Below are 16,073 nucleotides of genomic sequence, written 5' to 3'. Positions count from 1 at the left end.
GCCTGTGCAGCCCCCAGCTCTCCGGGTCTGCACCGCCCAGGAGGCACCGCAGGTCTTGCGGGCGAGCTGGGTGAGGCTGGTGTGACCAAGAGAGGACTTTAAATCCATTCTCCTTCAACAGCTGCAGGGGCAGTGGCCACCGCACTTGGCTCCTGGCCTCTGGCCCTCCTGGGAGTGCCGCGTCGTCTTTGCTGCTCTCCAGGCTCCCCCATCCCCCACCCGGAAACAAGCAGCAAACACTGGCTCCTTTCGGGGAGTTTATTTCCCGGTCAGAAAAGGAGAAGCAGGGACAGGCTTCTGTGCATTCTACGCCCGGGCCTGACCAGGGAGGGGAAGGGAGGCACAGGGGACGGCTCCGACTGTGCGCGCTTGGTCCCACGGTTGTCCTGGCTGGGTCCAGGGAAGGCCTGCCGGGGATGGTGGCACCTAGCCTGGGGGCAGAGGCGGCAGGCCAGCCGGCCCAGAGGACGGCACATATGGAGGCAATAAATACTGACAGGCCAGGCACACGATTCCAGGCCGGCAGGCCCAGGTGGAACAAGTAAGGCTCGGCCGCTGGCTTTGTCCACCAAGGGCTCTCTGTTGGGGCCATGGGCTCCGGGCACTGCCCACTGGGGCAGGGAAGGCAGAGTTGTGAGGACACCTGGCCTCCCTGATGGGACTGGAGGCAACTTGAGTTTTGGCGATTGGCCTTCCCCAAGCCCCTGGAGCGGTCCCCACATTACTGGCCAGGGGAGAGGAAGGGGAAGGGGCTGGCCAGGCCCTGGCAGGTGGGGAAACAGCAGCAGCACATTCCACACACCTCTCTGGGCCACCGGGATTGCAGACAGGGCACAGACTGGGGGAGACCACATGCTCATGCAGACACGGGGGTTAGAGGTTAGTGACGGCCCCCACGGCACACGTTCCACATGTTAAGGCATCATGGTTAGACGGTTACTGATGGAGATGGATGAAGTGACAGGGGGAGGTGGAAGCTGGGGGATGACTGGCCCCCACAAAGTCCCGCATCGTGCATCCCACCCTGGAGAAGGGATAGAACACGAGTTGGGGCAACCGCAAAGGACTAGGGGAACCTGAGCACCCCACGGAGCCTGTTCAATGTCCCACTCCCTTGGAAAAGTCAGAGCCTCAGGTCAGGTTAGGACAAGTGGGGGAAACCTGGAGAGATACAGAAAGGGAGGCAGAGGCCTGGGCTGGAGCCTCCCTCCCCCACAGCACAGGAAGCAGCAGCAACAACACGAGACCACTAGACCACCGAGGAGGCTGGGGCCTGCAGGCTGGGGAGGGTCAGGAGGAACAGGTCGGAGGAGCTCCGGCTGGGCCCGGCCAGGAAGCAGACCAGGCGGGAATGGTGGCAGCGTGGCCAGGGACCCTGTCAGCACTTTGGTATGGGGTTAGGAGGAGGTTGTGGGGTGGTAAGGGTGGGGCGCGTGCGTGTGTGTGTCCGTCTGTCTGTCTGCCCTGCCCGCCTCCCAGGCCCAGGACTCAGTCCTTCCACTCCTTTTTGATGGTGAGGTTCCACTCCCAGGACAGGTGGTCAGTCTTGTCGTCATCTGTGAAGCGCGACTTGATGTTGTAGCTGCCACGAGCCAGCATGCCTTTGGGCGCCTCCTCCATGGGGGTCAGGAACTCATACTCCTCTGCCCGTGGCCCATAACTCCCCACCATGTAGTCGGTCTTGTCAACTGTAATGCAGGGCACATGTGGGTCGGTCATCACTGGGCCTGGCTCACGTCCGCCCGGGCAGCCGCCAGGGAGCAGAGCTGGGCCGAGGGCATACACTGCTTTTCCTGTCTCCCTCCTGATCCTGCAGTCCCTTGCCACAGGCCAGCCAAGTGGCGGCCATCTCCTTCCTGCTGGTGCCCACCCTCACTTACTCTTGACGCCTTTCCTGTATGTGTGCTGGATATACTTCATGCCAGACACGATCTCTCGGTTCACCTGCAGAGAGGGACCCCAGATAGGGCTTAGCTGGGCTCTCCAGCCCTAGCCCCTCCCAGCCCCCCGGCAGCCTCTGCCTTACCCGGAAAGAAATTTTTATCCTGTATTCCACGCCTTCCTTCAGCACAAATGACTGCTTCTTGAAGCTCTCCAGATCGCCTGCGTTTGGGAGAACACCACACTAGGGGGCTCCGGCAGGGGAAGCCACTCACCTTGGCATCTGCCATCTGTGACGGCCTGCTGCCTCCTGGGCCCTGGCAGGGTGCCCCTTCCACTCCCCCTGTCCCCTGCCCCTGCGCACCCAGCCCTTGACACCCCCGACATAGAACCCAGACCACTCCAAAGCTAGCACTTTCAAAGACTGCTTGGCTGCCCTTCTTGTGCTCCCCACGAGAGGGTGCCAGTGCTCCAGGAAACTATTTTTAGAGACAGCAAGCGAGGGGATTGGGGGAAGCAGGCAGCCCCAGCCAGGGACCTCAGAGGTGCCACTCACCTGTCAGATCAAGCTCCAGGGGGCCTGGGGCGGTGCTACACACCAGGGTCAAGCGGGTCACGACAACATTGGGGACATTGGGGTCTGTGGAGTGACAGCAGGTTAGAGCTCCACCCCCTGGGCCTCCCACGTGCCCACAACTTGCCATCAGGAAGGAGCAGGGGCGGAAACCCAGAAGAGTGACAGATGTCCCTCTGGGTGCCACCCCAACCCACTCACCAGTAGACACGGCCACGCGGCCCAGCAGAGCCTCCTTGTACTTGCGCAGACTCTCATCGTCCTTGTCCAGCTCCTGGATCTCCTGGATGCTCTTCTGAGCTGGGGGCTTGTAGTTGACTGAATGCTCATCTTCCTCGTTTTCAGCTGCAATCTGTGCCAGCTGCTCTGCTGTGGGTTCCTGCTCGGCCATGCTCACCTCTCGCTGGGTGTGGGACACCTGTGGGCCAGGTGGGCTGTGGCAGCCTGGAGGGACCCACAGTGTCTCCCCCCTCCTTCCCCATGGTGGACCCTGCAGCCAGCTCAGGTGGGTTGTGTTGAACGGTCATCTGCAGGTGATCAGGTCCCATATCTGAGCCCAAGGGGAGATGCACCTTCTGGAGCAGGAGAGCAGGTTGCAGCCAGACCCAGACACAGGCTCCTGAGCCCAGTGGGGCTGTACTTGCCTCCTTGCCCTGCCCACCTCAGGAGATCCACTGGGGCAGTCAGAGACGACTTAAACCCAGGCACAGTACCCAGGACTAAATGGAACCCACAGCCTGCTCCTCAGCGAGATCAGGCACACTTCCCTGCCCCCAAGGGGGCAGTAGCACCCCAGTCTGCTGGCAGAGCCCCGACTGTCACCTCTAAAGTCCTGCTGCTCTTTCTGAGCTGCCCAGGCCCTGGCTCCAAGGAACCCCTCCTGCTAAGTCTCCCTGACCAGGCACACTCCTTCCAACCTGTCCTAACCTGGAAGCAAGGTCTCCGTGCACGACACAGGTCAGTTCTGCCTCACCCTGCAAACACACGGCTCTCTCCTACAGCTCAGATGATAGGGCCAGCCTGAGTCCCACAGGTAGGTCCCAAAGAGCACAGGGGACCCTAAATATCTGCCGATATTCTCTCCAATGGTGACAGTCTGTGACCCAGAATTTAGGAACTGCTGCAACAGCTCCAGTATTTTCAAGACCCTTTTTCTGGACCTTGGCCCAGGAGAGTCTGGAGCTGTGCTCTCAGAGTGAGGAGCAGTGCATGAGACAGCCGCTGGGCTTCCTTCCGCTGAGGATCCCATTGCAAGCCCTCAGAACCTCTGAGGAGTACCTAGAACCCACTCGGATCAGTCCGGGTGGTGTAGGAGGTGGGTGAGGGTCCAGCCCACCCCGGACCTCAGATTGCCCCGGAAAGAAAACCAAAGTCTTCCCCCACAGGCTCAGCCTGGCAGCTGGGACTCGCTGGAGGACCAGATATCACAAAGGGCTGCGGGGAATCCCGAGCCGCCGGCCGCCGGCCGCCGCAGGCAGGGTGGGGCCCGCTTGCTTTCCCAGGCCTTCCTGCCGCTTCCTCTGGAATTCCTCTAGAAAGCTCACGCCCTAACGCCATCAAGCGCGGCCGCAGGCGACAGGATCCTCTAGTGTGATCTCCCCGGCCGCACTTCCGCAGGGCCCCGCAATCTGGGCCGGGCGCGGCGCGGGGTGGGGCGCGGCGACCGGGGGAGGGGGCGTCAGTGTGGCCCCAGCCAGCGCACGCCGGCGGGGAAGGGCCTCGGGGCACGGGCGGCGGCCACAAAGGAGGCCTGCGCCCCCGGCCCGCGCCGCACGTGGGCCCGCCCTGCGCCCGGGACCCGCCCTGCGTCCCGGCCGCCGCCCGCTGTCACCGCGGCCCCCGCCCCCGCTCCGCGCAGACCCCCGGCAGGCGGGGTGAACAAAGGCGCGGCCGCCGCGTCCCCCCCCGCTGCCCCCGCCGCCCGCGCCGCCCGCGCCGCCGCGCCGCGGGCGCTCACCGGAGGCTCGACCGCGCAGCTCTCGCACTCCCTCCCGCACGGAATGACGAACGTCGCCGCCCCGCCCGCGCGCGCCCGGCAGGCCACTTCCGGGGTCACGAGACTTCCGCTCGCGCCGCGCGGGCCGGGGTAGGGCGCATGCGCGGGCGTGCGGGGGCTGCCGGAAGTGCGCCGCCGCCATCTTGCGGGGCCGGACTCGTGGGAGCGTCCCGCGTGGGCGGTGCACTGGCCCGGGACCCCTGCGAAGGCCCGTCTGGTTGGGGGTTTTGCGCCCTTTGCTGCCGGCTTTCTCTGGTCCCGGGCGTCCCCACGGGTCAGGCCGCAAACTGCGGGGAGTGGCGGGGTGGCGGTCTCGCGCGCGCCCCGCGCACGTCGTGGCCTTCCTGGAAGTGAACACTAGACGTTCGATCAGTTCAGCCCACCGCTCGAAGGACGCGCCGTGGGTGGCGTTAAAACCAAAGTTCCGGCCTAGGAAATTTGAAGATCTGCTTGGCTTTACTCAAGGATTTATGGATCAGGCAGCATCCCACTTAACAGGACGGCGCTCAGGGGTTGTACGAAAGATTTTTATAGGCAGAAACTTGGCGGGACGGGAAAGTTATTAGCAAAAGGAAAGAAAAGATGCTTTCAGGGGCCGGCCTGATGGCGCAGCGGTTAAGTGCACACCTTCCACTTTGGCGGCCCGGGGTTCACCAGTTCGGATCCTGGGTGCAGACATGGCAACGCTTGGCAAGCCGTGCTGTGGCAGGCGTCCCACATATAAAGTAGAGGAAGATGGGCACGGATGTTAGCTCAGGGCCAGTCCTCAGCAAAAAAAGAGGAGGGCTGGCAGATGTTATAACACTCAGGGCTATTCTTTCTCAAAAAAAAAAAAGATGCTTTCAGGCAAGGGCAGCTTGCTTTGATGGAAGGGCCACAGGGGTCTAACCAGGCAGGTGGCCTCCCCAGTGTTGATGAAGAGTTTCCGGTCTGATCGCTTTAAGGTCACATTCTTGGGAGCCACTGAAACTGTAGTTAAGTCTTGGTTTGCTGTCCTGGGGGCAAATGATTCCACCTTGGGCCTGCAGTTTTTTTTTTTTAACGGTGTCCAGGTCACCCTTGGCCCGAACCTGTGTTCCGGGGTTTCTCTTGATGGCTTTGTCACCTGTCCAAGGCTATGCAGGTGGCCCTCTGCCCCCGGTCCCTTGCTGGTGAGCATGGCTCGAGGGCCAGAAGCACACTCAGGCCCCAGCACTCCCTTTCTGCAAAGAGGTCTGTGGCTACCTTCCCAGGGCTGCCCCAGGCCTGCAGCCCCCGGCTTTTTTCCCCAGACTACATCACCTTTTCTTCGGGGACCAGCACATTTTGCTGCCTTGCCATGAGCATCACTTCAGGGAAGAAACAGGTCCCTGAGGGATTCCTTGACTTTCATGACTTCCCAAGCTCCTGGCAGAGATAACAAGGCTTCCTCAGTCTCCCGTTCATCACAGATCCCAGAATTCTCCATTTGTGAGCTCCAGTTGTTGGCAGTTTTCAGACATTTGCCCAAGAAGGAAACCAAGGAACATTTTGTGGCACCAGGAGGGGCCTCGTAAAACAGGGCTGGCCTGGCCTGAGCCCACAGCACCCCAGGCCCAGCCCAGCAAGCACTCCTCTTTCTCCTCATGGGGTCCAAACCCCTAAAGGCTGCACACCAGCTGCTGGGGGTGGTGCACCTACCGGCTTCCACCCCGTAGCACTTGTATGTGGAATTGTAAGAACGTGATAGTGAAATCATGCCTCCTTTAACGACTGTGAAGCTCCACAAAGGCGGGGCCCTTGGGTCTGGCCTCCACTGCCTGGCAGGGAACTCAGGCCAAGACAGAAGTCATCACAAACACACATGTACACGCAATTGCATTGTACGTAGGAGGGCATTTTTCGCAACTGAACTTAATGTGAAATACTGACTTTGCTATCTTTTGGAAATTTCTCGATTCTTGAGGAACATTTGCTTGTTTTCTGTCACTGAGACTTGCCCCATCAGCTTTATGTGCACACAGCTCAGCTTCAGTTGGCCAAAAGCAGAGTCTTCTGATCGGGTCCTTCCGCACGTTGCTTCTGAGGCTTCTTGTCCTTGTAGACTCGGAAGGCCACAGCAGACTGTCCCGCTGCACTGCTGTCTGACTCGCTGGTTGAGGAAAAGTCTGCTTTTGGATAACTCAAGTGCTTTCAAAAAAAACCCAAACCCTGTTATAGAAAATTTCAAACATACATGTTATTAGTAATCTATTGCTGTGCAAAAATGTATCGTGGAATTTAGCAGCTTAAAACAACCACTGTTTATTATCTTGCATGGTTTCTGAGGCTCAGGGAGCAGCCTAGCAGGCTGGTTCTGGCTCCGGGTCCCTCAGGAGGCTGTGGTTTCTGAAGATGTGCTGGCACACATCTCACGCTGGCGCACATCTCACGCTGGTGCTGTAGGGAGGAGGCTCGGTTCCTCGCGGGCTGTTGGCTGGAGGATTTAGTTCTCTGCCACCTACAGCTCTGGCCTCTCCATGGGGCTACTCACAACAGGGTAGTTGGCTTCCCCCACATGAGGCCTCTGAGAGAGACAGGCGGACAGAGACAGAACAAGAGCAACGAAAACAGCAAGCACTGAAGACAAAGCCGAGATGTCTTACAACCTAATCTCAGCAGTACAGTCGCTCTGCCCTACTGGACTGGCCACACAATCCTCCCCTGACGCAGGGTGGGAGGGGACAAAGGGGCCTGAGGACCAGGAGGCGGGGCTAGGGGCTGGCCCCATAGTGTAGTGGTTAAGTTTGCTGCGCTCTGCTTTGTTGGTTCTCAGGTTCAGATCTGGGTGCAGACCTACACCACTTGTCAGCCATGTTGTGGCAGCAACCCACGTATAAAATAGAGGAAGGTTGGCACAGATGTTAGCTCAGGGCTAATCTTTTTTTTTTAATTTAAATTTAAATTTTTAATTTTTATTTATTTATTTATTTTGAGGAAAATTAGCCCTGAGCTAACATCTGCTGCCAATCCTCCTCTTTTTGCTGAGGAAGACTGGCCCTGAGCTAACATCCATGCCCATCTTCCTCCACTTTATACGTGGGATGCCTACCACAGCGTGGCTTTTGCCAAGCGGTGCCATGTCTGCACCCGGGATCTGAACTGTCGAACCCTGGGCCACCAAGAAGTGGAATGCGTGTACTTAACCTCTCTGCCACCGGGCTGGCCCCTGGAGTAAATTCTTACAGAGCAGAAGCTACCTGGAATACCAACCAAGAAAAGTAAACAGAAGTCCTAAATATCATTAAAGATCCAATCGGTATTTTCCTTGATTGTAGTGTGAGTTCTTTTACTTTTTGTTTGAATCAGGATCAAATTAAGCTTAATACATTGCAGTTAGTTGCTATGTGTCTTAATCAAAAGGATTGACCTCTCTTTGCTCCCTGTAGTGTCCTGTTGAAGGACTGGAGACGCTTGTCCTGTAGAGTCTCCCACAGCAGGAACTCGGCTGGAGACACTGAAACTGGGTACCTGAGAGTCACTGCAAATATTTCCTAAGAACATGGTTACCCCCCCGATCTTGTTCCTAACACAGACACAGATGAAAAGAAGTCAATACATGACCTCAGTCTCCGTTAGATGTATTTGTTGAGCTCAAATGCTTGCTTCGCAGCCCATGCTTTATTATAGCTTGTTAATTTGCTGTTTATTTAACCAGAGGGATGGTTCAGTGGTCACGAGGATTTATGAGCTTGTCTTACAGAAAAAAAAGATGCCTTCAAGGAAGTTACAGCCACCAGATAACCAGCCCGTAGCTGTCGCTGGGCTGGTACCAAGAAGTCTAGTCACTCGCGGTCTTGTCTGAAGTGAAAGAAACATGGACTTCCCCTTTGTTTCCCGAAACTCCACCTCCCAAGTCCCTTAGCCCTATAAAGGCCCCCTGCTTCCTTCTTTCATTAAGGCGAGTCTGAGAGACTCTATTCTCTGGCCTTCTTGTTTTGGCCGCTTTGGATAAACCTTTCTCTACCTCCAAGCAGCGGTGTCTCAGTGCCTGTTTTGCCTCACTCGAGGCATGGACCTGAGATTAGGAGGTTCCGTATCAACCCGTTGCTGTCCCCTATCCTTTCCGTGGGTGGAGTGGAACCTACAGGAACCAGACCCCTGTGAATGTGACTTGGTGCTTCCTTTAGTTTTTGCACCATCACAAGGGAGGAATGACGCTATTTTGAAACTTTTACCCAATTAGCAATGAACCTAAGAAATGACAGAGTGCAGGACGCAGCACTGCCCACCCACCCAGGGGGAGCTGGGCGGCACTCGGAGAGTGCTGTGAATTACGCCTTGGACCTTAGCAGCCTCCAGACTGTTTGGCTGAGCGAGGTGAATTTTAGGAATTTATCCTGAGGAAACAACCTTGGATGTGCGCCAAGGTTTGGTTACAAGGACTTTACCGTGGTAATTTTACAATATCAAACCTTTTTGAAACGGATCTGAAAACTGTGGTGCAGCTACAGAGCAGATCACTGAGCAGCCCGTGCTGCCCTGTGTCATGGGAGTGCCTGCACACAATTAATGAGTATTAATACGTATTAACTAAAGAGCCCTGGGATGAATGAAAACTTTTCATGACTCAAATAAAAATATTTAATGACATAGACAAACTAACTTTTTTTACAGTTTTATTGATCTACCAACTGAAAGTTGACAATTCAGTGATTTTTTAGTAAATTTGTGGAGGTGCATCATCACCACTCCAGACTTTCCCCTGAGCCATCTGTGGCTGACACCCGCTCCCACCACCTGCTTCTCCCCTCGACCCTGGCAGACAGCCGTGCTTTCTATAGCTAGAAACTTGCCTTTCCTGGACACTTCGTGTAAGTGGAATCAGACAGGACAGTCTTCGGTTGTGGACCATCCACGGTGTAGAATGTGTAAGTCTTTTGTCCTGTTTATTGCACCCTATCAGGACGCCACATTTGTCTATATTCATCTGCCAGCTGGTGGACTTTGGGGTTTTTTCTGTCTGTTAGGATCTTTTGCACTTGTCTTCATGTGACCGTGTGTTCATTTCTCTTGGGTAGATTCCTGAGAGTGGAATTCCCCACCTGTTTTCCAAGGCGGATGTACCATTTTACAATCCTGCCACAATATAAGAAGGTTCCAATTGGTCATACTCTTGCCAACGCTTGGCATTGTCTGTCTTTTTCATTAAAGCCATCCCAGTGAGTGTGACATGGTGTCTTGTTGTGGATTTGATTTGCATTTCCCTGATGAAGAGTCTTCTTTGGTAAAACATCTATTTCAGTCTTTTGCCCATTTTTAAACTGGGTTGCCTTATTCAGTTGCAAGGGTACTTGTATGTCCTGGATACAAGTCCTTTATCAGATAGATAGTTTGTAAATATTCTCTGTAGCTTTACTTTCATTTTCTTTTTTTTTTTTTTAAAGATTGGTACCTGAGCTAACAACTGTTGCCAATCTTTTTTTTTTTTGCTTTATCTCCCCCAATCCACGCCTCCCCGCCCCACACAGTTGTATATCTTAGTTGCAGATCCTTCTCGTTGTGGCATGTGGGATGCCACCTCAACGCGGCCTGACGAGCGGTGCCATGTCTCTGGGCCACCGAAGCAGAGCGCACGAACTGAACCACTCGGCCAGCGAACTTAACCACTCGGCCATGGGCCGGCCCCTTTACCTTCATTTTCTTAATGGTGTCTTTTGAAGGGCAAACCCTTTTATTTTAGTGAAATCTAACTTAGCAGGGTTTTATTTCATGCTTTTGGTGTTGTGTCTAAGAACTCTTTGCCTAAGTCAAAATTGTAAAGATTTTCTTCTATTAGTTTTATAATTTCAGCTTCCATTAGGTCTACAATCCATTTTGAGATTTCTGTGTATGGAATGAGTTGAGTCAAAGATCATTTTTTTTGTGTGTAGGAATATCCAGTTGTGCCAGCACTTGTTGAAAAGACCAATGATTTTCCCCAATGAACTGTCTGGTCACCTTTGTTGAAAATTTATTCACCATAAACTTAACAGTATATTTCTGGACTCTTAATTCTGTTCCATTGATCTTATATGCTTATCCTTAATATCACAATCTTTTTTTTTTTTTTTAGGAAGATTAGCCCTGAGCTAACTACTGCCAATCCTCTTCTTTTTGCTGAGGAAGACTCGCCCTGAGCTAACATCTGTGCCCATCTTCCTCTACTTTATATGTGGGACGCCTACCACAGCATGGCTTGCCAAGTGGTGCCATGTCCGCACCTGGGATCCGAACCAGTGAACCCCAGGGTGCTGAAGCAGAACATGCGAACACAACCGCTGTGCCACCGGGCCAGCCCCCCTCTTTTTTTTTTTGAGGAAGATTAGCCCTACGCTTACTGCTGCCAATTCTCCTCTTTTTGCTGAGAAAGACTGGCCCTGAGCTAACATCCATGCCCATCTACCTCCACTTTATACGTGGGACGCCTACCACAGCATGGCTTTTGCCAAGCAGCGCCATGTCCACACCCAGGATCCAAACCGGCTAACGCCAGGCCACTGAATGGTAGTGTTGATAAGGATCAAGGCTGCCCCAGGGAGAGAAGCCCAAGGTGTTCTGGCCTACATGCCGATCTATATCATCCTCCTGGAAGTATAGGATGTCCTGACCTGATTCATATCTAAAGTGAATAGGACCACAGGACAACCAGACCCCACCTGCACTGATACCATTTTAATGACTTTTTTTTTTTTTACATGATCTTTCCTTTGTTTTGTAAAGAAATAACCCACATACCCATGCCTTATAAATTTAGCCCTACCCTCAACCCACTGCAACTCTTCACTGCCCATGGGTCCTGTCGCCATGCTATTCTCTGAATAAAGGAGCACTACTACCAGACCTTGAGAGTCCAAGAAATGTCTCTTTCAACCCCTCAGTTCACCAAGCCCGCATCAGTTTGATTTACATACATTTTTTTTTAAAGATTTTATTTTTTCCTTTTTCTCCCCAAAGGCCCCCAGTACATAGTTTTATATTCTTCGTTGTGGGTCCTTCTAGTTGTGGCATGTGGGATGCTGCCTCAGCGTGGTGTGATGAGCAGTGCCATGTCTGCGCCCAGGATTCGAACCAACGAAACATTGGGCCGCCTGCAGCGGAGCGCGCGAACTTAACCACTCGGCCACGGGGCCAGCCCCAACATTTTTTTTTTAAGATTTTATTTTTCCTTTTTCTCCCAAAGCCCCCTGGTACATAGTTGTGTCTTTTTAGTTGTGGGTCCTTCTAGTTGTGGCATGTGGGACGCCGCCTCAGCATGGCTTAATGAGTAGTGCCATGTCTGTGTCCAGGATTCTAACTGGCAAAACCCTGGGCCGCTGAAGCAGAGCATTGGAACTTAACCACTAGGTCACGGGGCGGCGCCTACATATGTTTTTAAAAGCCCTCCCTGCTCTCGTCTTCATTTGAGCTGCTGCTTTTTCCATTTCACCTGCAAAGATAGGGACTCTTATTTTTAACATAACAATACCACTAACGTACCTACCAAAATTAACAGTGCTTTCTTGGAATTATCTAATAGTCCATCATCAATTCTCCCCAATCTCAAAACTATTGTTCCAGTTGGTTTATCTGCACCGGGATCCAGGTGGAGTCCACACCACGCGCTCAGACCATGTGCTGCTGAGAAGTTTTTTTCTCACACTAGCCAACTCTCCGAAACCAAGTGGGGGTCCCACAGTTCAATGAAATTCTGATGCTATCTGGAGTTAGCCCAAACCCTGCAGGCTGCGGGCTCAGCCCCACAAAACTGCCCCTACTTCAGACGCCAGCCACAAGTGGGGTACCCAGGCTACGCACATTTGTGCCAACAGACTACAAATGTGAGGGTTCCCATGACCGCCCCCTCAGGCTTTATAATTCCCTAAAACAACTCTCAGAACTCAGGAAACCTCTTTACTTACGATTACTGGTTTATTATAAAGGATACAACTCAGGAACAGCCAAAGGCATGAGACACATAGGGTAAGGTATGGGGTGGGGGGTACATGGAGCTTCCACGCCCCTCCAGGTACGACACCCTCCCAGCACCTCAATGTGTACCAACCCGGAAGTTCTTCAAAACCCCATTGTTGGGGCTGGCCCGGTGGCGCAGCAGTTAAGTGTGCACGTTCCGCTTCAGTGGCCCGGGGTTCGCTGGTTCAGATCCCAGGTGCAGACAAGGCACCACTTGGCAAGCCATGCTGTGGTAGGCATCCCACATATAAAGTAGAGGAAGATGGGCACAGATGTTAGCTCAGGGCCAGTCTTCCTCAGCAAAGAGGAGGATTGGCAGCAGTTAGCTCAGGACTAATCATCCTCGGGGGAAAAAAAAGTATGCTTTTTTTGGGGGTAGGGGAGGAAGATTGGCCCTGAGTTAACAACATCTGTTGCCAATCCTCCTTTTACTTTTTTTCTTTTTTCTCCCTAAAGCCCCAGTACATAGTTGTCTATCCTTCTAGTTCTTCTGTGTGGGACACCACCTCAGCATAGCTTGATGAGTGGTGTGTTATGTTCGCATCTAGGATCCAAACCAGTGAACCCCCGGCTGCTGAAGCGGAGCACACGAACTTAACCACTCAGCCACCGGGCCAGCCCCAGGATTTTCATGGTTTCATTAAGTCATGATCGACTGATTAACTCAATCTCCAGTCCCTCCTCTTCCCCAGAGGTCAGGGGATGGGGCTGAAAGTGCCAACCCTCTACTCATGGCCTGTCCTTCTGGTGTCCAGCACTCATCCTGAAACTATCCAGGGGCCCACCAAGAGTTATCTCATTGCCATAAACTCAGGTATGGTTGAAAGGGCTTGTTACGGACAAAAGACACTCCTATCATTCAGGGAATACGGGATCTAGGAGCTCTGTGCCAGAAACTGGGGGCAAAGGTCAAATACGTACTTATTGCACCACAGTCATCTTCTCCTCTGTGCTTGTGGCACTTAGGTGCAGAGGAAACCAGGACACCTGAGGGTGAGGAATTGCCCACGGGCACTCCTGGATTTGCCCGGTTGAATCCTCCGGCGTGGTGTGGCATGCTCTTCCGTTTCCGTGCATCTCGGCTGGGTGGGCCAGGGTCAGTTCTCAGAGCTCCTGTGGGCTTCCCTCTGAGACACCCCAGGGGTCTCTGCTTCTCCCACCTGCAGGCGCGGCATGGGCTCTGGGAGATAGGCTAGCCCACCCCATCAGTCGCCCCAGCAACCTTTCATCCAGTAGCTGGGCGGCGCTGAGGGCTGGTGATTTTCTAATACTTGTGCATTTCTTAGCTGGAACTCTTTTAACAGAACCTCAAGTTACCAGCTATTAAATTCCTTCAAAATACAGTTTGTATAGAAAAACAGATTAAATGTTTGGTTCTTTCCTTTTATTTGCCAATTTTTAGAATAAATTAGTGCCCAAATAACTTCCAAAGGTAAACACTAGATGTTTTTTCTTAAGTATCAGTATGGACTCTTGGATGTTTATATATTCAATAAGGGCAAAAAAAAGAAATATGAAGCCTATGAAATCATTAACGGTCAATGAATGGTTTGTTTACAATGAATTTGTACATTAAAAAAACCAGTACGTTGGGGCCGGCCTGGTGGCGCAGTGGTTAAGTGCCCATGTTCTGCTTTGGCGGCCTGGGGTTCGCTGGTTCGGATCCCGGGTGTGGACATGGCACTGCATGGCTAAGCCATGCTGTGGCAGGCATCCCAAATATAAAGTAGAGGAAGATGGGCGCGGATGTTAGCTCAGGGCCAGTCTTCCTCAGCAAAAAGAGGATTGGCAGCAGTTAGCTCAGGGCTAATCTTCCTCAAAACAAAAACAAAAACAACTAGTATGTTCACATTAATTTTTATATATAGATATTAATTTACAATTAATTAAAATGCTAAAATATTTTATAATTTGTTTCTACAAGCTGCATAGACAACATAAAAATGAACTCTGGCCTAGATTAGGCTAAATGATCACAGAGAAGTTGATGTATTTAAAATTAATGAGATTATCTTCTGGTACTCTCATGGTTTTATTTTTACATTAAAATTTTTTTTTTTTTTTTTTTTGCTCAGGAAGATTGACCTGGAGCTAACATCTGTGCCAATCTTCCTCTATTTTGTATGTGCGACGCTGCCATAGCATGGCTCAATGAGCTGTGTATAGGTCCATGGTTGGGATCTGAACCCATGAACCCTGGGCCGCCAAAGCAGAGCATGCAAACTTAACCACTATGCCACCGGGCCAGCCCCTAAAATCTTTAGTGATGTATTATTTCTTGCTATTTTCCCCCAAATGGTCAGTTGATCCCCAGGTGACTCATTAATAATAATAGCTAATTAATGTAAATCATATAAGCATTTATGGAAAGTAAACAACCACATATAATTCCTTAACAACTAATATACATAAATTACAAAAAACAAAACAAAAACCAACCAGCCACCAGGATTATTAGAAGCCACAATGGAATACAAACTGTAACGAGAGAACCTAACTGTAGCACCAATTACACAAATGACACACAAGGGGGCGCAAGAGGCCTCGCCTCAGCGACTCCGGAAACCAGTACTTTCACTGGCTGCTCTGTGGCTCAACGGAGAACGGACGGACTCCGTCCAGAACCGTCTGTGAAGGTTTCTCACAGGGGCAAGGTCGGCAGTTCTGACAGCAGGCTAGGTGGACACTTCAAGGACTGACATCCTATAAGCAAGTGTCACGCAACAAGAGCCTGCTTTCTGTCAGAGACAGAAGTCACAGAGGAGGAAAGGGGAGGCGGGAACGAGTCCTGGGGTGCTGGGCTGGAGTCAGAGATATCAGCATGAACTCGTGGCTTTTCTCATGCATATACGCAGCTAGAGACATACGGAAATAAACACACACGTGTGCATGTGTGAGTTAGGACATGCATCTCCCGGCCCTGTCCTGAGGGCCCAGTAGCAACAAGCACATCCAGCGCCCAGCTCCCATTTCCATGAAAGGAACTGGGGAACAGAAGGTGAGCCTGGAGCCTCTCATGGTGCCAGAAAGTCAGGAAGGGCTTAGAAAAAGGACACGGCAGGGCCGGCCCCGTGGCCAAGTGGTTAAGTTCGTGAGCTCCACTTCAGTGGCCCAGGGTTTCACCGGTTCGGATCCTGGGTGCAGACATGGCACCACTCGTCAGGCCATGCTGAGGCGGTGTCCCCCATAGCTCAACCAGAAGGATTTGCAGCTATAATATACAACTACGCGCTGGGGCGATTGGGGGAGAAGGGAAAAATAAAAGATTAGCAACAGAGGTTAGCTCAGTGCCAATCTTTAAAAAAAAAAGGACACAGCATGTCAAAAGGGAGCAGGAGGAACCCTAACAAGCTCCCCATGGCCAAAGCTAGGACAGTCTGAGCAACAAAATAACAGGTACCAGATTATGAGTCGTAGAATGAAATAAATGCCCATGCATCCATACTGAAATAAATAACTGAATAAATGGTGGAGAAGGAACTGCTCTTTCCTAGGAAAGAATTCCAACTAATGTCGAAGGAGTGAGGAAAATGTAAAAAGTCACCATTAAATACCACAGTAATAATTATTGCAACACAGGATGCTAAAAGTCACAGGCAAAACTCTGAGAAACAGGTATTCACTAAGTCTCAGCTTCTCTCGCAAGATATTTATGGATTACAGAGGGGAGAACAGAAACTCTAAGCAGAGAAG

At 52.3% G+C, this 16,073-nt stretch overlaps 1 protein-coding gene across 2 annotated transcripts; it reads right to left on the bottom strand.

Moving 5' to 3' along the window:
- Window positions 1-244: 244 nt before the first annotated feature.
- ARHGDIA (Rho GDP dissociation inhibitor alpha) lies at window positions 245-4,527 on the bottom strand. Of its 2 annotated transcripts, none has more exons than XM_023651773.2 (6): window positions 4,413-4,527; window positions 2,657-2,873; window positions 2,438-2,521; window positions 2,027-2,103; window positions 1,881-1,944; window positions 245-1,688 (listed from the first exon to the last, which is right to left on the bottom strand). In XM_023651773.2, the coding sequence occupies exons 2-6, from the start codon at window positions 2,844-2,846 to the stop codon at window positions 1,489-1,491; spliced, it is 615 nt and encodes a 204-aa protein (XP_023507541.1). In that variant the 5' UTR covers window positions 2,847-2,873; window positions 4,413-4,527; the 3' UTR covers window positions 245-1,488. The 2 variants fall into 2 exon arrangements, with proteins under 2 accessions (XP_023507541.1, XP_070082892.1); XM_070226791.1 differs by lacking the exon at window positions 4,413-4,527 and adding an exon at window positions 3,383-4,237.
- Window positions 4,528-16,073: the final 11,546 nt, after the last annotated feature.

Source organism: Equus caballus, chromosome 11 (genome assembly GCF_041296265.1).
Source record: "Equus caballus isolate H_3958 breed thoroughbred chromosome 11, TB-T2T, whole genome shotgun sequence".
Taxonomy (NCBI): Eukaryota; Metazoa; Chordata; class Mammalia; order Perissodactyla; family Equidae; genus Equus; species Equus caballus.
The sequence above is the reverse complement of the archived record's forward strand: the minus strand, read 5'-3'. Positions and strand labels throughout refer to the sequence as shown.